A 21,080-nucleotide genomic window follows, 5' to 3' on the forward strand; every position below is an offset into this window, starting at 1 on the left:
AAGAGGAAAAGGTAAGTTGTGATTAGAAAGTCCTTTGGTCGGTCATATGTCCACATCTAGTGTGTAGAAAAGGTCTTGTTTACTGGAATTTTGAGTCTCTGTACAGCAGTTACTCTGGCAGATGCATGTATTGTCTTGGCATAAGTGCAATTTGGCTTTAGCAAGTTTGGCCCAGATTTATTAAGGCTGTGCCAGGGGCAGACCCTGCATAAAGTTGCAAATTATAGGATGACTTATATAAATAGATTTGTTATTTGTACTCAAGCTTGCTACCAAAATACTAAATATACAGATGTCACATGTAGACTAGTGTGTGATCGTTTTCTTTGTAGTCTTATTCAGGCTCAACTTGGATGTCTTCCTGTTCAAGATTTTTCCTTGACACAAGATATGGCAAAGATTTTCAGACAAGGCATACGAGTGGCTAAATGTACGTCTATATATATATTCTGTAATATTAACTTTGTTCTTAGTTACCATTTGGGTCCCTAGATATTAACAAATAGATGACATTATAATTGCAGGTCTGTCTGAGTTTTTAGCATTACAAGAAAATAAATTTACTGCATTTCTCAATGCAACGATTCTGACCAAATGCTTCAGGTGCAAACTATGGGAAAACTCGTTACATGTGTCAAAACAGTTAGATAAAATTGGTAAGTATATATTATATTGATGTTTGTTTCAATGAATCTGTTGTGCATGGGGCCCCTCAGATTGGTCAAAGTGCCCAAGTGACCTCTGTCCACCACTGAAAGTGTCTGCAATGATCATCAGAACTGGAGCATTGAGCAATGAAAGAAGACGCCTGGGCTGATGGCTGACGTTCTTAATCATGTGGGCGACCGGGTATGTGTGTATCACTTACCTGAGGTAAAGATGGCACCAGAATGTACCATGGGAAAAAAGAAAAGCCGGCAGGGGAAGTGTGATGGGCAATGTTCTGCTGGAGACCTTGGGACCGCACCTCAATATTTACAGGACTTAAAGGGTCTGCTAATGTCTTGGTGCCAGATACAAAACACCTTCAAAGATCTTGAAGAGTCATTTTGGTGGTGTAAGGGGGTCCTACACAATAACAGACAGGTGGTTATTATGTTGTAATTCATCAGTGTGTATGTACACACACTTTATGATGCTCGGAATTATTCAGAGAAGAATTCGGCCTGCAGCAGAATCCCATTGTTCTTAATGTAATTCTTCTGCACTGTGCAAACTATGAAAGTTCCGTAGCAGAACTTTCTAGGTAGATCTGGAATTCACTGAAAGACTTAGCAATTTGTTGACTCTTTCATCGGAATCTGCCTGAAACTGCATTTCAGTCAATGGGATGTTGCTCAATGGTTGCATGCCCATTAAGCACCAATTCCACCAGAGGCTGCTGCATGCAAGGGCTGTAGTGTGAACGGACCCTTATGGTAACATACCTTTTCTCTCAGGTGTGACTTTAGCAAATGCAATGGTGAATGCCGGCCTTACATCATTCAAAAAAATAGAAGATTTCAATGCCAGAGAACTGGAGCTGGTATGTTATATTTGTTATATTTCTATTTAATACAATTATGTTTTAATATAGCTACAGGAATACCACATTCAGTTGCTCATGGTTTACAGGGTTACCACCCCCCATACCTTTGTGCTGCCCACGTGCCATATCAGTAAGTGTCTGTGCAGCTGGAAGGACATAAAAGCCGGACGCACATCTATATTAGTTATGCCAGGGAGACATACAGTACTAGTACTAGGTTCACTGACTTTAGCCCGATCCACAGTTTAAGTCAAGGTGAGAAGGAGGAAGCGGTAATCATAGTAACAATAATACTTATAAGACAAAAACACATTTCACAGCTCTTTACAGATAGAGAAACAAACAAGAAAAGGATAGGCCATCAATATGAAGTCCTGAGGAACCCATTTTTATAATGATGGTTTAGAAGGATGTAACAAATTAATATTTAGATAAAGATATAGGGAGAAATATAGATATGAAATATATAAATATGAGATAGATAGATATGAGATGGATAGATAGATATGAGATAGATAGATATGAGAGAGATAGATAGATATGAGATAGATAGATATAAGATGGACAGATATGACAGAGATAGATAGATATGAGATAGATAAATATGAGATAGATAGATAGATAGATGTGTGCTCTCTGCTCATGTTCCTATTTCACTTTACTTACCTACAGATTGTGAACAGACATCCTCCCTTTGGAAATCAAATTAAAGAATCTGTAATGTATCTTCCCAAGTATCGACTCAGCTTTGAGCAGGTCTGACGTTAGCACATACTCAGTTCTTATGTTTATTATGTACATTAGTCATTTTCTTAAAGGTCAGTCTGCATGAATGCAGTGTGTCGATCATGGCACAAAGCTGTGGCCGACATGCCCCCTCCATGCATCTCTATGAGAGAGTCAGAGCTACCCGAACGCTGTATCTCCGGCTCTCCCACAGAGATGCATGGAGGGGTGTGTCAGCATGCCTCAATTCATGAGGAGAGCGCGGTGCCGTACGGAAGATCGCGTGGGGTCCCAGCAGTCAGGCACTCATCCCCTAACCTGTTAATAGGGAATAAGTTTATTGATAATGTATAACTCTTTAAGTATTTTTTTAAGCATTTATATTGCTTATTGCATAGATTTCTTACATTGTTTTACTTAGTGTACCTGTTACTAAAAAAAACTAAAACCTTTTGATATGTTATATTGAAAGATTTTAGTGTTCTTACTGCTGTTATTGAGCACCTGAAAATCACATCCATAGTTCACAACTACTTTTTATTCTGTCCATTTTGGAGTGGGAGGGGCAGAGCTATGCTATGTGCCAGTAGTACACTCACAGGCACTCCCTTTCTTACTTCTCTGGCCAATCACAGCACAGCACATATTCCTCTCTGCTATGCCATTACATAGTGCTGGTGAAAGGGGACTGAACAAGCTATTCTGTGCTGTGGGTGATTTGAACAGTACACTCCTATAGATGACTTGTAAAAATGGAAAAGGGTTGCTGGTGTACTGAGTGTGCAAGGGGTTGTACCGAGCACTAAGCCACTGTTACAGGCAACCTGAAAGGAGTGGGGAGGGGGAGATCACACTTCAGCACTGTAGACATACAGCAGTGGCTACATTGGTATTTAGACAGGGACAGCTGCCCAGAGCTTTATGATGGTCAGAGATGAGAGGAAAGCTTTGCTTTACCTTTCAGGACTAGTGTGGATCATCTTCAGCAGACAGACAGGCTCTCTCAGGCTTTCTTTCCTGCTCTCCTACACAGAGCAAAGGCTCAGCTTCTGCTCCACTTTTGTTTTGTTCTGGTCTCCCTGTTATTAGAGACAGAATTCCCCAAACAACAGGCAATGAACAGCAGATTACAAGAAAGGGATACACCTAGTGGCCAAGACTTAAGAGCTCTTTTTCTTGGGTAATAAGTTATTTTTTTGTACCAAGCATTTAGAATACGTATGTTACTTCTTATTTTCATTTTGAATAAAATAGCAAAGATTTCTAACATTCTGTTGTCACTATGGGGTTTGGAGGTCAGAATGACGGGAAAAAAGATGTTTGAGACTACAGTGCCTATTTACCTACTGAGATTTTCATTTTAAAATGCTTGTCTGGTTTTGCTAACCCATTTTTGTACACCCTGTTAGGGCATTATTAGAGAGGGTGACCCCTGTTTAGGATCCTCATCTTTATACAGCTGAGGGTTTGGAACCATGAACAAATTAATACCTGGGGAACTTTGTTGCAGTTTTGTTTTATATTTTGATCCTTTTAATGAGGAATTGTAAGAAGTGAACAAACACTTTTATAGAGGTGTGTACCAAGCTGTGTGTATCACCTTTTGGCACTTTATATTGATATTGATCATCTATATAAATCACTGATTATTGTTTATGACTAATCTTTATTCTCTTTTTCTGTCAGGTGGGAAGATACAATCCCACAACAGCTGAAGTCCTTGTCACTGTTAAGTTAATAAACTTTGAGCAGCTTCAGAAAAAGAGAACGGCTCCAGATTCACATCACGTCTCTCTTGTTATTGGAGACTCGGATAACCAAGTTGTATTTAAGCAGAAAATCATGTGAGTGACGGAAAGTTGGATCAGTTTTGTAGAGATGTAATAATGACAGCGGTTCATTAAAGCAGTGTTGGTGTGTACCTCAGCTTGAATGCTCTATTACAGTGGTCCCCAAACTGTGGCCCTCCAGATGTTGCAAAACTACAATTCCCAGCATGCCTGGACAGCCAAAGGCTGTCCAGGCATGCTGGGAGTTGTAGTTTTGCAACATCTGGAGGGCCAGAGTTTGGGGACCACTGCTCTATTACTTAGCAATTATCTTTGGCACATTGCATACTGGCACTACTAAGTGTACCGGTCACTCTCCGCCCTGTATAATTAGATGTTTCTTCATAGGGATTCTGTCATGTTGAAGTCAGGAATCTGGATGAGAAAAATTGAAGTCAAGAAAGCTTCCACATCAGAAATACTTAGTATAAATCTGATAAGCTCTGAATATGGTAAGACACCAAGTTATAAGGGCTGTGCACATCATCACTTGACATATTGGGGGAGATTTATCAAAACCTGTCCAGAGGAAAAGTTGCTGAGTTGCCCATAGCAACCAATCAGATCGCTTCTTTCATTTTCCAGAGGCTTTTTCAAAAAAGAAAGAAGCGATCTGATTGGTTGCTATGAGGAACTCAAAAACTACTCCCCTGGACAGGTTTTGCTAAATCTCCCCCAATGTGGGTGTTATCTCAGCATCCTGTCAAAAGAAGTGACAAAATATAGCCTGGCATATTGTCAGTGGGTCCATTTCCAACGTTTATATGTTTACTTTGAGGGACTCAAACGCATGATCTGCAGTGCTTTTGAGTCGCACACAAATTGGCCTCTGTCAGGTCAGTCGGGGCTAATGGCTTAGTTTGGCATTTATTTACTGACGCAAGCAGTGAACGTGGTGTTAAGGCTTAAGTGTGCACGTCTCAGAGTCCATTCTAGCCCTTAACAATGGGCCTGGACCATCCGTTGGACTACGCACACCGGCAGGTCCCATTGACATTAAATGTTGGGTTTCCGTCTGGTGTCCTCTGTTTTTCAGGACTCATGCAGGGAAATTTTTTTTACCTGCAATTTTTTATTCTTCGCTCAACTCCTGTCATCTGAATGGACCCCCTGAACGAAGCTCAATGCCAATGTGAACTTGGCTTAACATAGCCATCAACTGCTTCCATTTTAATCCACTGATTGAAAGTTTTTGGAATTTACAAGAATTCAATCTGAAAAAGTTTCCTTTCTCTATCGGCTCCATTGGGGGACACAGACCGTGGGTGTATGCTGCTGTCTCTAGGAGGTGACACTATGGCAACAAGAAAGTCGGCTCCTCCCAGCAGGATATACCCGCCTACAGGCCCTGAGGTAATCAGTTTAAGCTTAGTGTCTAAGGAGGTGGACATGTTCTGGAATATTCCAGACCAGGTCTTCGGATTTTTTGTTTTCCTAGTATAGGGACGTGTTAGTTTTTTCATTCCTTTTTCTTTCATGTTTTCAGGTGGGGACTCAGGGACTCTGGTTCCCTGTTTCCCCATTGCGAGTAAGGGGGCACAGACATTGCGTATATGCGCTGTTCACCCCCCCTCGCCAACGGTCAGCGCCTGGGTTGGTACCTGGGTTGGGTTGGGTCCGGGTCTCCCTATTTCTCTGCTCGCCTCGCTCGCGCATAGCAGCTAGGCGTGATGCAGGGACAAAAAGCTGACTGAAGACTTCACTGAAAACTCCATTAGGTAAGTTGTTCTGACTGAGGTAAGTACTTTCCCCTTTTCTCCTTAGGTGCGGACTTGCAACCTCTGGAGACCCCCTGTTTTTTTTGCCCACCTTTTCAGGTTATGGAGCTGGCTTATACAGGGGCTGGATTTTTATTCTGGGGGAGCAGTGGCATCTTAGGGGGGCATGGACTTGCAACATCTGGAGATCCTCATTTTGTGGCCCACTTTTCAGGGTCCAAAGGGCTGGCCTGTGCTAGAGGCTCTATTTTTTATAAAAAAAAAAGGGGGAGCAATGGCAGAATGTATGGGTTACTTTTTTATGCACATGTGTGTGTGAGTGTGTTCTACTATGCGGCTTACAGCCGCAGCGCTTATTATGCCGCCGACACCCGCGGCGCTTGTACTTTCAGGCCCATGTAGCACCGACTTGCTTTCACTTTCGGCAGCAGACGGCTGCCGGCGGATATGTGTATCGCCCGCTCACTTCCCCGTGGGCGCATATACGGCTAACATATGCGCTCGGGGCAAGGAGCGGGCGCCATTACTGTGTTTCTTACCGGCGGCTGGGGCGCTATAGCTCCGCCCACAGGGCCGCCGGTGCTTACTGGAGGCGCGAATCGCCCTCCAAATCAGCGCTGTGCGTGCGATTCAGGTGGCAGGGGCCAATCAAAGACAGTGCCCCTGCTCCAGGAACGCCCCTCTCAGGCTATTGGCTAGCTCCTCTCTGTCTGCATAGAGCGGTGTCTCCTCTCAGCAGGGACAGATGTGGGTGTCCCCCTGTGGGTCTCGCACCCCCCCCTCAAACTCATCTGATCACAGACGTCGCTCCTCCAGAGGACGTTCCCTGAATCGCTGCTCTGCCTCGCCAGAGCCGCGTACCCGGTCAGGGTCGCCCCCCTCCAGGGCAGCCTCCACTCTCCTTCACTCTCCGCTGCCTTCACATTCTCCTGGTGAACTGGCGGATGAGGCTTCCGAATCGGCATCTGACTCAGAGGCCCGCTCGGATACAGTTGAAACGGTGAACTCATTGGTTACGGCCATAAGAGACACCTTTCACTTAGAGGACCCAGGATCTTCGGACGTGACTCCTGAAGTATCCTTTCATCGTGTTCAACCAGCACCTCAAGGGTTCAGCTCTCATGCTGAATTTCACATCCTTCTGGAATCTGCATGGAAACATCCGGACAAGAGGTTTTCAGGAATGAAGAGGGTACAAGTGAGTTACCCATTCACCAAGGACCTTGCCTCTAAGGTGGTTTCCCCTCTCTCGGTGGATCCACCAATTTCCGGCCTCTCTAGGCTACTACACTGCCGCTAGCAGCGGCTGCCTTGCAGGACTCGACAGACAAGTAGGTGGAGTCCTTAGCGAAGTTTGCCTCTGAAGCAGCAGGCTCTTCTCTGTTTCCCACCTTCGCCACTGCATGGGGGTCCAAGGCCCTTTCGGTGTGGTGCTCAAAACTCAGTCAGGCGGGATTCCCCCCCAGAGGATCTATTTTGCTTTGGTTCTCCAATGCTCTAAAGCTGGGGGCTTTCTGTGCTCAGCTACCATGCAGTCAGTCCGTTGTGCTGCCTTGCTGTGGGTCTCCTAGCTGCCCTCCGCCACTCCATGTGACTTAGGGCGCGGGATGTGGATGCCGCCTCCAAAAGATCTCTTACCGAGTTTCCTTTTCTGGTACCCGTCTTTTTGACAGGCGCCTTGATGAGATTATCTCTGAGGCTACGGGGGGGGGGGGGGGCTCGGGGGGAAAGAGTTACTTGTTGCCTCAAAATAAGGCTCGCTTTTCTTCCCAGGGAAGGTTCTCTTCCTTTCGGTCCTTTCGGACCTTTGGCTACAATAAGGGGTCTGGGCAGGTGCCTTCGCGGGACAAGAGGTCGCCCTCGTTCCTGGCGCGTCTGTCTTGGAAGTCGGACACCAACCGTTCCGGACGTTTTGCGGCCAAATCGGGTAACCGCAATCCCACTTCCGCATGGAGTGATGCCACCACCCGCAGGTTTTTCTCAGGTGGGAGGTCGTCTCTTATTTTTTCGAGACAGCTGGACCACACAAATTCAGGAAGTCCCGAGCTCCCCGGTCTCCTTCTCTGGCGAAGCAGTTTCGGGAGGGCCTCCAGTCCCTGCCCAGGGAGTCAATGTCCCCGTTTCTCCAGGGGAATGTTTTTGGGTTTTTTTATTCCAATTTTTTTGTGGTCCCCAAGGAAGGCGGTTCTGTGCGATCGATTCTGGACGTCAAGCGTCTCACCGTCATCTTCTCCGCCACTTCCCAATGGAATCTCTCCGTTCGGTAGTGGCATCCATGGAACAAGGGGAGTTTCTTTCTTCGTTGGTCATCAAGGATGCCTACCTCCATGTTCCAATATTTCCCGGCCATCAGCGGTACCTCCCCTTTGCGGTTCCTCCCCGGTTGCGGTTCCAAACGTCTGACGCTCCTGTCAGGAGTCCGCTCTCTTCGGGCCCAGGCCCCAGTTTCCATCCGCAATTACATGGAAGTCTTCGGTCGGATTGTAGTGGCCATGGAAGCCGTACCCTTTGCCCAATTTCGTTACCATTCCCTTCAACTGGCGATCCTCTCTCGATGGGACAGATCTCCTCTGTCTCTCGATCGCAAGATTACTCTCCCTCGTCGGATCCGTCAGTCTCTGCTCTGGTGGCTCCGCTCCCCCCTTCTTCTTCAGGGGAGATCATTTCTTCCCCTCCACTGGCAGGTGGTGACAACGGATTCCAGTCTGTCGGGCTGGGGTGGTGTGTTCAGGGTCTGGACGGTTCAAGGCCTCTGGTCTCCCCGGGAAGCCCTTCTTCCGATAAACATCTTGGGAATCAGGGCGATTCTTCTTTGTCTTCTTCTTTGGGAGTCCCTGCTTCAGTTCCGCCCTGTCCGCGTCCAGTCGGACAACGCCACTGCCGTAGCGTACATAAATCAGCAAGGCGGCACTCGCTGCTCGGCAGCCATGGCCGAGGTGACAAAGGTTTTTCTTCATGGCGGAAAACAAGGTTCCGGCCATTTGGCGATTCACATTCCGGGTGTGCTCTTCTGGGAAGCGAATTTCCTTAGCCGGTTCTCAGTCAACCACGGAAAGTGGTCCCTGCATCCAGAGGTCTTTACGCAAATCTGCGACCTCTGGGGCATTCCATTTTGTCAATGTTCCGGGACCCCCTGGCTCTAGCCGTGGATGCCTTAGTGATTCCTTGGGCAGGGTTTGCTCTGCCCTATCTGTTCCCTCCCCTTCCGCTCCTTCCCAGGGTTCTAAGGAAGCCCAAATCGGAGGACGTTCCTGCAATACTGGTAGCTCCAGTTTGGCCCCGTAGGTTGTGGTACGCCGACGTGGTCAGGCTCCTGGACGACACTCCACTGCGCCTTCCACTTTGTTCGGACCTACTGTCTCAGGGTCCTCTTTGCCACCCCATTTTACAGTCGCTGCATTTGACGGCGTGGCGGTTGAGTCCGCGGTTTTGAGAACCCGTGGTTCTCTTCCCAAGTCATTCACACCATGTTCAGGGCTCGCAAGCTTTCCTCGGCGAAAATTTACCACCGTACCTGGCGGTCTTATTTTCGTTGGTGTGAAGCTCAGGTTTTGTCTCCTGTTACCTTTTCTGTTCCCCATCTTCTTGCAGTCGGGATTGGGACTAGGGTTGTCTTTCAGTTCCCTTAAGGGTCAGGTTTCGGCCTTTTCTATTCCTTTCCAGCGTCCTCTGGCTTCTAATTTTCATGTATGGACCTTCCTTCAAGGAGTGGCGCATGCTGCCCCTCCTTATCGGTCACCTTCTCCCCCTTGGGACTTGAATCTGGTTCTGGATGTCCTCCAAGGTGAACCTTTTGAACCCCTTAGGGAAGGTGTCCCTGCGCCTCTTTTCTTGGAAAGTGGCGTTTCTTGTTGCTATCACCTCCATTCGGAGGGTGTCTGAATTGGCAGCTCTCTTCTGCCGTTCTCCATTTCTGGTGATTCACCAGGACAAGGTTGTCTTCCTTCTTTTTTGTCTAAGGTTGTTTCGGCCTTTCATCTCAATGAGGACATTGTTCTTCCGTCCTTTGTCTCGCTCCTTCTCATCCTAAGGAGCATTTACTGCACAAACTGGAAGTGGTTCGGGCTGTTAGGTACTACCTCTCTATCTCCTCTTCGTTTCGTCAGTGTGATTCCTTTTTCGTACTTACGGAAGGGCGTCGTAAGGGACAGCCTGCTTCCAAGGCCACCACTTCTCGGTGGATTCGGTCCGCCATTTTGGAAGCCTATCGCTGTAGGGGGAAGATTCCTCCCTTCAGGGTTGTGGCCTATTCTACCCGCTTCTGTTGGGGCATCCTGGGCTCTCCAGAACAAAGCCTTGGCTTCGCAGATTGCAAGGCGGCTACTTGGTCGTCTTTGCACACTCTCTCGAGGTTCTACCAGGTTCATACCGGGTTCATGCTAGTCTGGGCCGTAAACTGCTGCAGGTGGCAGTGGAACAGCCGTCTGCCTGACTGATTATCTGCCCACGCAAAGGACGGCTTTGGTACGTACCACGGTCTGTGTCCCCCAATGGAGCCGATAGAGAAAAGGAGATTTTTTAACACTTACCGTAAAATCTCTTTCTCGAAGGATCCATTAGGGGACACAACTCCCGCCCCTTTTGGGTTTCTCTTTGGTTCTCTGTCCGAGGGTGTGTTCAGTTATATATTTTCTTCTGTTCTCGGACAGTTCGTGTTTTTTCCTTGACCTGTCGGTCCTCTTCTATTGCTCTAGTACTTAAAATGATTACCTCAGGGCCTGGAGGCGGGTATATCCTGCTGTGAGGAGCCGACTTTCTTGTTGCCATAGTGTCACCTCCTAAAGACAGCAGCATACACCCACGGTCTGTCTCTCCCAATGGATCCTTCGAGAAAGAAATTTTACGGTAAGTGTTAAAAAATCTCCTTTTATTTAATATATATATATATATATATATATATATACTGCAAAATGAAAGGAACCAGCACTGTGTTCGGACTCTGGGTCCTGGGGGTGCTCTGCTTCTCAGGGCAAGACTCAATGTCCCATGAAAATACAATTCCAAGGAAGAAGCGGCACTCCAATGTGGTATACAAAAATATATATAAGCTTGGAAAACTGAAAACAAATGTCACTTAACAGAGGATGGCTCATACAGACTTCACTGTTTTGACCAGATAGTACACATTTCATTTAGTTTGCTGTGTGAATGGAAAATTGCACCAGAGGCTTTTTCACCTGAAGTTTAATTTACTTTTCTTTTTTTTAGTTAATCCTAAATTTCTAAACATTAAAGTATAATTAATAACGATAGGGCTATAAACAAGTGAATGTCAGAAACTTCACCTACTGCCATTACGTTTGTCAGATACATAAGGCAAATAAACCCCGAGCCGTCATTCACTTTACTAACATAAACTCTTGTATTTTTTCTGTCCTGAAAAGTTGGACTTGACATTCAGCAAAACATCAGCGTTCTTTATGCCTTGCCCCAGAGAATCTTCACGGACACTAAATTTATGGGGAAATATGAAGAAAAATTCTCAGATGAAAGTAATGAAAGACCTAACTCTGGTAAATGTTAGCAATGATCTTATGTCTGTGTATTGTAGCCTGAAAGGGCCAGAAAGTTATACAGATTTGTAAATTACTTCTATTTAAAAATCTTAATCTTTCCAGTAGTTATAAGCTGCTATATGCTCCACTGAAGTTGTGTAGTTGCTTCACTTGTATGCTTCTTATATGTAAGAATGCTTCTCATACATATGCATGCTTTTCACATATATACAGTAAATACTTATATGTATGAATGCTTCTTATACAGTATGTATAAATGCTTCTTATATGTTTGAATGCTTCTCACATGTATAAATGCTTCTTACATGTATAAATGCTTCTTATATGTTTGAATGCTTCTCATATGTATGAATTCTTCTTATATGTATAAATACTTCTTATAGGTATGACTGCTTCTTAGATGTAGAAATACTTCTCATATGTATGAATGCTTCTTATATTTATGAATGCTTCTTATATTTATGAAGGCTTCTCATATGTGTGCATGCTTGTCCTGTATGTTTGCACATTTAGTGGTAGACAAGTTGCTACTTGATACCTCTCAATCCACCTTATTTTCAAATAAAGGCATGTTAAAATGTATTATGTCTGATTACTCTATATCTGTGTATCTGCCCCTTCATATCTGTTATTGGATGTCTGCTTACATACAGTATTAGATTAGCAAAGACTTTCCGGGTTATACTGGGAGTTGTAGTTTTGCAACAGCTGGAGGCACCCTGGTTTGTAAAACTGCACTAGATTATCAGGGTGGTACCAGCTAGTGATTGCAGTATGTACCATGTTTTACCTTTACATATTACTAACATGCAATTGTCTATTGTTTAAAGATATGGAACATGTTGAAAGTCTTGATAATATGTATATTTCTATTTATAATTCTCTATTCTTTTTTATTTTTTATTTATTATGTTTATTTTATTGCATGTATGTAGGAAGCTTGCAGACATTTTCAAGGACAGGAATTAGAGAATGCAACCATCACTGCAAGAACAAGGAAGCTTGTGGACATGAATGTTGTAAGTTTCTTTAGACACCCAATTATAAAATACCTGTATATGAAGATGTGGATGAATTTTAAGGAACAGTACCCTAAAACTGATCCATTTTGATGCCCTGCTAATGCTAAGTCCCTCTTGGCTGTTGGCTCCTCAGACCTTCCTTACACAGTGGAGTCTTTCAAGAGATTTCTCTCACTCAAACAGCCAAGAGGAACATGCTCTTCTGCAGACAGTGCTTTCTTTACACCATCACACTGGGCCCTGGGGAGGCTTCTCAATGGATGTTATTGTACCACAACACTAGGATGACAGATGAAGCACATTTCTAACACTCATTCCAGAAGTCATGAATTACGAACAAGAAGCTGCAGAACTTGGGTTTGATGTAATATGATATTACTAAAAGATCATGCTAAAAGATTTTAGTGCAGAAAAATAGGAATCAGAAACCAAAATATTATTTATTAAATAATAAAATATAGTTTAGAAGCAAAATGAATGTAAATTGACCCAATAAAAAATTGTTGTATAAAAACTTTGAGAAAGATTAATTAGCACATAATATAAGAATGTAGAAAACCGCAGTTAATACGATCTGCTTTTGTAGTGAAATGTTTACCAGATTTGCAATACATTTTTTTTTTTTATTCCAATAAGACCAGGTTCATACTGTGTTTGGTTTCCATTTAAAGGGTACCTGTCAAATTCCAGAAAAAATAATAATAATATGTTACTCATAATCCTGACCATGTACATCTAATTTTCATGCCTCTATCACCTATATTTATTATAAAAATATGTCTTTTCATTAGCTCATAGTATTAGAAATCTGCTATGGGGAAGGGGCATGTCCCTCCTTGTGGTGGTGTAAGGTGATTGGTGTGTGGTGAAAGGGGGTGTGTCCCTTCATGTGGTGGGAGGTGATTGGTGTGTGGTAAGAGGGGCCGTGTCCCTTCTTGTGGTGGTGGAAGGTGATTGGTTTGTCTGCTCATGCAGCCTTTTCCATGACCCATGGACAAGCCTGATGCTTCTGCAGGACTGCTTAGTGTCCTAGTAGGTATAAGGACCCCTAGTGGTGGGATTTTCATGGGCTGTTGTCTTTATTAAATATTAATGAATTTTAAACACCATTTTACAAAAGGTTTTTAAAGGGGTACTCCAGTGGAAAAACATTTTTTAAATCAACTGGTGGCAGAAAGTTAAACAGATTTGTAAATTACTTCTATAAAAAAATCTTTACCCTTCCAGTACTTATTAGCAGCTGTATGCTACAGAGGAATTTATTTTCTTTTTGAATTTATTTTTTGTCTTGTCCACAGTGCTCTCTGCTGATGCCTCTGTCTGTCTCAGGAACTGTCCAGAGCAAGAGAATATCCCTATAGCATAGCCTATGCTGCTCTGCACAGTTCCTGACACGAACAGAGGTGTCAGCAGAGAGCACTGTGGACAAGACAAAAAATAAATTTGAAAATCCATTAGCATAATGGAATTTCCGCTCTGAATTATTCCTAGCTGAATTCCACTTGCAGCAGATTCCTTATCTTTTCCATGGGATTCTTCTGCTCTGTGCACACAATAGAATGTCCAGTGTGGAATTTTCGCATTGAAAATTCTGGATTCTGGACTCAGCTCTGTTTCTTCTTTTGGTGGACTTCTATGAGGACGGTGCAAATCCACACAGTCAGTGCCAACTCATTCCGCCTGCAGCACACAGAAAAGAAAATTCTGTCATGTGCATGGGTATTTAGAGAAATTGTGAAACAGAGACAAAGATGCAATGTGAACTAGGGATCGACCGGTTATCAGTTTGGCCGATATTATCGGCTGATAATCACAATTTTGGCCATTATCGATATCGGCAATTACCTTGCTACAGTACGGTCACAACAGTGATTCTGGTGAGTGGCCTTTGGCAACCTCCTAATCTGTACACAACCTTCACTGGGTTGGCACTCATCGTTCAATAGGCCCAAATCAGCTCTCCTGCTCTGTATGAACAGAGGTATAAAGTAGCTAAGGCTACTGCTGCTCAAAGAGGATCTTCCTTCCATTTATTTTGATTAATTCCTCTCCTGGCTTTCATTTTCTGTGCTATTATTCCTGACTTGACTTCAGATTGAACTTGGTATTGACCTTGGCCTTGTTCCTGGACATTACCTCTGCCTCACTCCTTGGATTATTTGTCTGGTATTTGTTGTTCTTCTCCTGGCTTAGACCTTCAGCCCTATTCCTGACTACATTCCTCTCTTGTCCTTTGGCCTGTTGCATACTGACCATACTCCTGGTGACCATCCTTTGCACCATTCCTTACTGTACTATCCTTCGTCAGCACCACTGCCACCAGTTGGTGCATAGAACCTGGGAATTCGACTGAAAAGTTCATAGGTCCATGTGGAGGTTAAGGTGGAACACAGGTTGGGATATCCCTCAACCTCCACCCACCAGTCTACCTAGTGCCAAACAAATGTGTCTTAGGGAATCCACATCTCTGGTACGTTACCATAATATAGGATTATATGGATTTTACTGTAAATAATTGCATACATACATGTATCTTCATCCACTCAACTCAGATCATTGGATGAAGTGTCCACTCGTCCTCTATTATTTACTTCATGTGAATCTAATTCTTAACCATACCTCCAACAAGACGCTCTAAAAGACACTCTGCACTTAGCATTGCTGGCATGATGGTGTAGCTTTGCCCACCCAAATAGCATCGCAGAGGTCCATGTGACGATGTCTCATGCAGGACCGGTGTCACGGGTCAAGGAAGCTACATATGATGTGATGTCACATGCATGACCATGCCCTGCACAGCACTCCTAAATGGCTAAATCAGTACACAGTGACACCCTCAGCACACACCAAGTGATTTTAATGACAATGAGCTTTTTTTTGACAATTTAAAGTGAGTGCTCTAGTGACCATATTATTGGGGCACTCAGACACTCTATAAAGGAAGTATATGGTCCACAGATACGCTCTGTAAAATAGTAAGTGGGCTATATATATATATATATATATATATATATAGGAAAAATGCAGGCAGCACACCACGACTAGAATCCAATAAGGTGAAGTTTATTCCATGATGTGATAGAGACTACGTTTCTCCAGCCTCACGCTGGCTTTTCTCAAGCCAGCGTGAGGCTGGAGAAACGTAGTCTCTATCACATCATGGAATAAACTTCACCTTATTGGATTCTAGTCGTGGTGTGCTGCCTGCATTTTTCCTATTGATTGAGGAACCAGTGGGCCGAGGTTCAAGTCATGCGTGCACCCCATCTTCTTACCTTCAATTTTTTTCTGGATGTGCTGTTTCTATTCAATATTTATATATATATATATATATTTTTTTTTTTTTTTTTGTGGGTGACCCATAACCACATAATATGATCATTAGGGCACTCAATATACTACTTTATACAGTATATCAATAGACCTTACACTGTATTAACATGCATTACACAGCTAGAAGATCATATGAAAAAAGAGTGCAGTCCATATACTGTAAAAAAAACTTGCATTACACCCTCCATAAAAAATGTGTACCCTTATTCATTGACTTATTGTGCAGTAGTATGTAGGGCAGAGATATATGGGGGGTGGGGGATGATTTCTAACAGAATTGTGTATAAGGTGTTATTATTCCAACAATGTACCTGCAATGTTTACTTTCTTTTTCCTTAAACGTGGTTTGTAAGGCAGAGACAATATTGAGATTTATATTTGTGGCAAGGGTGTAATGAGGGCAGATGGAATTACCCTAGGGGCAGATGGCATTAACCCCTTGTGTTCGTGACGCCAGGGTGTGGTTTATCCTCTACACCACCCGAAGGTATACCGCTGGATCCTGGGCTAGGCACGGGAGCAATAATGACTCTGACGCTAAGTTACGGAACAACGGCAGCTTTACTGAGTCAGAGAGATGTAACAGTCTGTACAGTTTGTCTAGGCCCAGTGACTTCAGAGCCCTTAGGGCTTGCCGGGACTTATAGTGGACTTGGACAATTTGGATGCAGGCCACGCTGACTTGACAGATTGACTTGGACTAACTTGGCTGAGACTGACTATACCCCATTTGTAGCTTACCAGGTGTTGACTTGGACCTGGGGGGTAGTGGACTTGAGAATCCGTGGCTGCGTGGTAGACTTTAGGCCTCCTCTGGACTCCAGACACACAACTAGGACTTGACCTTGCTGCACTCAGCTAAGCAGGAAGAGCGTAAAGAGAATGAGCTAGCTCCACCCAGGGCTTATATGGGGGGAGACTGGGAGGGGTCCCATAGGTCACCCTTAGGTCACATAGTCTCTGGTACCTCACTGGGTTACAATCACATGACAACATCACTTAAAGGTATAGCACATTTTATATACAATACTCTATATAACAAGCATAGAAGCAGATATACAAAGGAGCAGGTGAAGGGGGGCCCAAGGGTCACTGTATGGAGGCTGCCTGACAGGGTACAGGGGTGCAACTCCTGTACTGGGTCACCACATAGTATTATTAGATTCAGTGTTATTTATTTAAACCATCTTAGATATTCTGGTTACAAACTGAGACAGACTGGCATTTACACATGAAAAATCTAATCTGTTTATTTACAAATAACAGGTAAAACCGGAGTTTCTTATAAGGCTGACGGTAAAACTAATTCAGACTTCTCTTCATATCTAAGTGATCTAAGGAGTCGAAATTCAGTTTCATCAGCTCCACCAGTAAAGAGACTAAAGGTAACATGATCAAAAAGGCAGGATGAGAAAATTCAAAGAACATGTCATTACATAAAATGGCTTTTGCGACATCAGCACATGGATTACTTAATGAATCTTACATTAGCCGGGATAGTTAAACTAACGTCATGCAGAGAGAGCAGCTATCGTGCTATGGGGAAGAGCAGACCCCCACTGCGGCATCCACAACAGCGTGAGTCGGGTATGTGATGTTTATGAGGTAGAGACGTCTCTCACATTATGTCTCTGTGCTCAGTATCTTTCGGCAGAGCAGTAATTGTTTCCTTTAATTCATGTCTGTGAACTCAATTTCACTGAATGATAAAAGAATGGAGATCTAGAACAAAGGCTGAAGCTACATTATCCTAATTTTCAGAAAATATAGCAATGTTCTCTATAATAAATACTTTAACAACAATGACAAATGATTTTAAAATTTTCCAGCGAGACACAGTCTTTTTATGCGGGACTATTTTTGAATATAAAAAAAAAAAAAAAATCCTTTAGATCATATTATTACATGCTACAGTTTACTCATAAAAGTATAAATATTGCATGGAGACTGTTGATGCCAAGACCCAAAGTTGTGCTAGAGTCGTGTGGGTTTGTAACAATGCCGAGTGGTCACTAGATGGCAGAACTGGACTTCTCCTAGGGCTGGGCGATATACCGGTTCATACCAAATACCGAAATTTTTGTGCTGCACGAAATCAATTTTAACCCATACCGCAATACCAGTTTGGCCCCTCCCCCTTGGGAATGAATGTATTATCAGCCCAGTGCTGCGCTGTCCCCACATCGGGGAACTAATCATATGTGACCCGCGAGTGCTCTTCTGCCCCCACCCCCCCAATTAATTATCAGCCCAGCGCTGTCCCCATCAGGGTACTACTCACATGTCACCCGCATGCGCTGCCCTCCTCGTCCTGTTTGTTGCGGCCGCCAGCGCTGACACTCTATACCAGTGGTCTTCAACCTGCGGACCTCCAGATGTTGCAAAACTACAACTCCCAGCATGCCCGGACAGCCGTTGGCTGTCCGGGCATGCTGGGAGTTGTAGTTTTGCAACATCTGGAGGTTGGCAGGTTGGAGACCACTGCTCTATACTGTGCGGTATCCCTATGCCCGGGCTGCAAAAAATAAACTTTAACTTACCTCCCGTTAGTCCGGTACCGGCCTCACTTGTTTCCTGGGGACGGGAACGTCAGACAGCCGTCAGCCTATCACCAGCCGCAGCGATGTTCCGCCTCGGCCGCTGATAGGCTGAGCCCACTGTCATGTAAGAAGCCGGCCAGAGCTTCGTACATGACAGTAGGCTCAGCCCATCACCGGCCGAGGCGGAACATCGCTGCGGCCGGTGATAGGCTGACGGCTGTCCGACGTTCCCGTCCCCAACGTAAGGCCGACGTAGGTGCGTTAAAGTTTATTTTGTTTACCTTTTGCAGCCTGGGCATAGGGATAACACACAGTATAGAGTGCCAGCGCAGGCGGCCGCGACAAACAGGACGAGGAGGGCAGCGCATGTGGGTGATGTGTGAGTATTTTCCCCGATGGGGATGTGGGCTGATAATTAATATGGGGGGGGGGGGGGGGCTCTAGGAAATACCGTTATATACCGTGGAACCGCTAAAAGTTAAAAAAAATACTGTGATACACACATTTGGTCATACCGTCCAGCCCTAACTTCTCCTTTACAGTCACTTTTCCTCGGTTCTACCTAGTGTTGAGCGAATTTACAGTAAATGCGGCCAAACCCAAACCTGATGGCTCTGCCATCGACTGTTTTAGTCTACATGGTGCAGTTCACAAAGTACTCAAACTGTCTGAAAAAGTCCAGGATGACAGTCTGAGGTCTTCTAGGATGGGAACCATTTTTTACAGGCACCTGGAGCACTTTGTAAGTGGCACTTACTTATTTATGCAGACTTAAAGGGGTACTCCGGTGAAAACCTTTTTTCTTTTAAATCAACTGGTGCCAGAAAGTTAAACAGGTTTGTAAATTACTTCTATTAAAAAATCTTAATCCTTCCTGTACTTATTAGCTACTGAATACTACAGAGGAAATTCTTTTCTTTTTGGAATTCTCTCGGATGACATCACGAGCACAGTGCTCTTTGCTGACGTTATAATAATAATAATAATAACTCTTAGTTTATTATTGTCATTAGCGGGATTTGAACCCAAGGCCCCAGCACTGCAAGGCAGCAGTGCTAACCACTGAGCCACCATGCTGCCCTTAGCATAGATCTGCTATGCACAGTTGCTAAAATGGACAGAGATGTCAGCAGAGAGCACTGTTCTCGTGATGTCATCAGTGTTCAAAAAAGAAAGGAATTTCCTCTGTAGCATTCAGCAGCTAATAAGTACTGGAAGGATTAAGATTTTTTAATAGAAGTAATTTACAAATATGTTTAACTTTCTGGCACCAATTGATTTAAAACAAAAAAGGTTTTTACCGGAGTACCCCTTTAAAGAAACCAACAGCCGAGCCTCAGGGTTTGGCCACATTTTCTGTAAGTTTGCTCTACACTAGCCATAACTGTGACTCCCAGTACAGTGATCCCTCAACTTACAGTGGCCTCAACATACAATAGTTTCAACATACAATGTTTTTTTTCTGGACCATTGTAACTTGAAACCAGACTCAACATACAATGCTATGAACAGTCTAGATCTGTGAAACGTGTCACAACTGGAGGAACTGACCAATCAGAATGTGCATTTTACTGGTAAATCACCTGTATTACTGAAGTGCATGTACTGACTGGTGTCTGGTAGCGCCCCCTACAGTACAGGCAGGAACTACAAGTTCTGTACTACTCCTTACCTGTGCCAGGGTTAGCTGCTCTTTTGGACACCAAGTAAAGGTGGCTCCATTTGGGACACTGTGTACTGTATAGGACCCTGAAGAAGATCCTGTCCTCTACATAAACCATTGTTTCCCAACCAGGGTGCCTCCAGCTGTTGCAAAACTACAACTCCCAGCATGCCCGGACAGCCAACGGCTGTATATAGGGAGGATAGCATACATGGAGGACAGCTCACACAGGCTGTATATAGGGAGGACAGCAACCATAGGCTGGTGATAGGGAGGAGCACATAATTAGAGGGCAGCTGACACAGGATGTATATAGGGAGGAATGCATATATGGAGTGAAACTTATACAGTATGTAGATAGAAAAGCAGCACTCCAGCAAACTGTAGAGGTTGTAGAAGAGAAACTAAGCAATATTTTTAATACAGACTAATGGATAAAGTTTTTGCACTATAAAAAGTACAAAGGAAAATAAAAACATGCTTTCAAATGTGTCTACTATGCCTACTCTTTAAAGCTGCACTGAACTCCAAATTCTCATGTTTTGTATATGCCATACTGCTTTAAAAGTTTATACCTATAGACTTATTCACTTGTTTACCAAATCATTATCTGTCTTAGATGCAGATGCTGAGTGGGTTGAAGAATGTGAATCTGGAGAAGTTTGTCTTCATACCTCAAACTTCCATGACAGAGTTTTCCAGGTGATTGTAAATTATATTTAAATACCATATATTGTGCACATTTATAGAACGATAAAAATTAATCTTTCCTTATGTAGTTTCTCACCTTATCAGAGTCACAGCAGATCTACTACATTACATTTCCTTCGCCATACTTAATAAAAGTGATCAAACCCTCTTCCAGCATCCTTCACTTCTGTTTCTTCTATTGCTCGCATAAGTTGTTTACTGTGACCAAAACTTGAATACTCCATACTACTGTTTGCTACTCCAGTGTCTGCATCCTTTTGCACTTTTTAACTTTTTCTTACTATTTGCTAGTACAAAATATGACATGTGTCTGCTATAAGGCAAGCAACTTTTTGGGTTTCACAGTTTCATGTGATACTGGAACTTGGTATGTATTATTTAAATAAGCACTCTAGGATACAGATAGTATACAGAAAGAGCTAGAGGGGAGTTGTAAAACTACTATATATCCAGATCTCATAGATATAGCAGCAACAGCAGTATTCAGATAGAGC

At 43.8% G+C, this 21,080-nt stretch overlaps 1 protein-coding gene across 3 annotated transcripts in view; it reads left to right on the forward strand.

Moving 5' to 3' along the window:
* Positions 1–21,080, forward strand: part of HFM1 (helicase for meiosis 1) — a 161,355-nt gene that overhangs the window by 114,811 nt on the left and 25,464 nt on the right. For all 3 annotated transcript variants that reach the window (XR_008844730.1, XM_056523169.1, XM_056523168.1), the window contains exons 24-33: positions 333–430; positions 525–656; positions 1,440–1,525; positions 2,201–2,284; positions 3,941–4,098; positions 4,432–4,535; positions 11,186–11,314; positions 12,253–12,336; positions 16,939–17,057; positions 20,495–20,577. Coding sequence is in view for 2 of the 3 variants with exons in the window: in XM_056523169.1 (XP_056379144.1) it covers positions 333–430; positions 525–656; positions 1,440–1,525; positions 2,201–2,284; positions 3,941–4,098; positions 4,432–4,535; positions 11,186–11,314; positions 12,253–12,336; positions 16,939–17,057; positions 20,495–20,577 (1,077 nt within the window). In the remaining variant the exon portion in view is untranslated. The remainder of the gene's footprint in view (positions 1–332; positions 431–524; positions 657–1,439; positions 1,526–2,200; positions 2,285–3,940; positions 4,099–4,431; positions 4,536–11,185; positions 11,315–12,252; positions 12,337–16,938; positions 17,058–20,494; positions 20,578–21,080) is intronic.

Source organism: Hyla sarda, chromosome 6 (assembly GCF_029499605.1).
Source record: "Hyla sarda isolate aHylSar1 chromosome 6, aHylSar1.hap1, whole genome shotgun sequence".
Taxonomy (NCBI): domain Eukaryota; kingdom Metazoa; phylum Chordata; class Amphibia; order Anura; family Hylidae; genus Hyla; species Hyla sarda.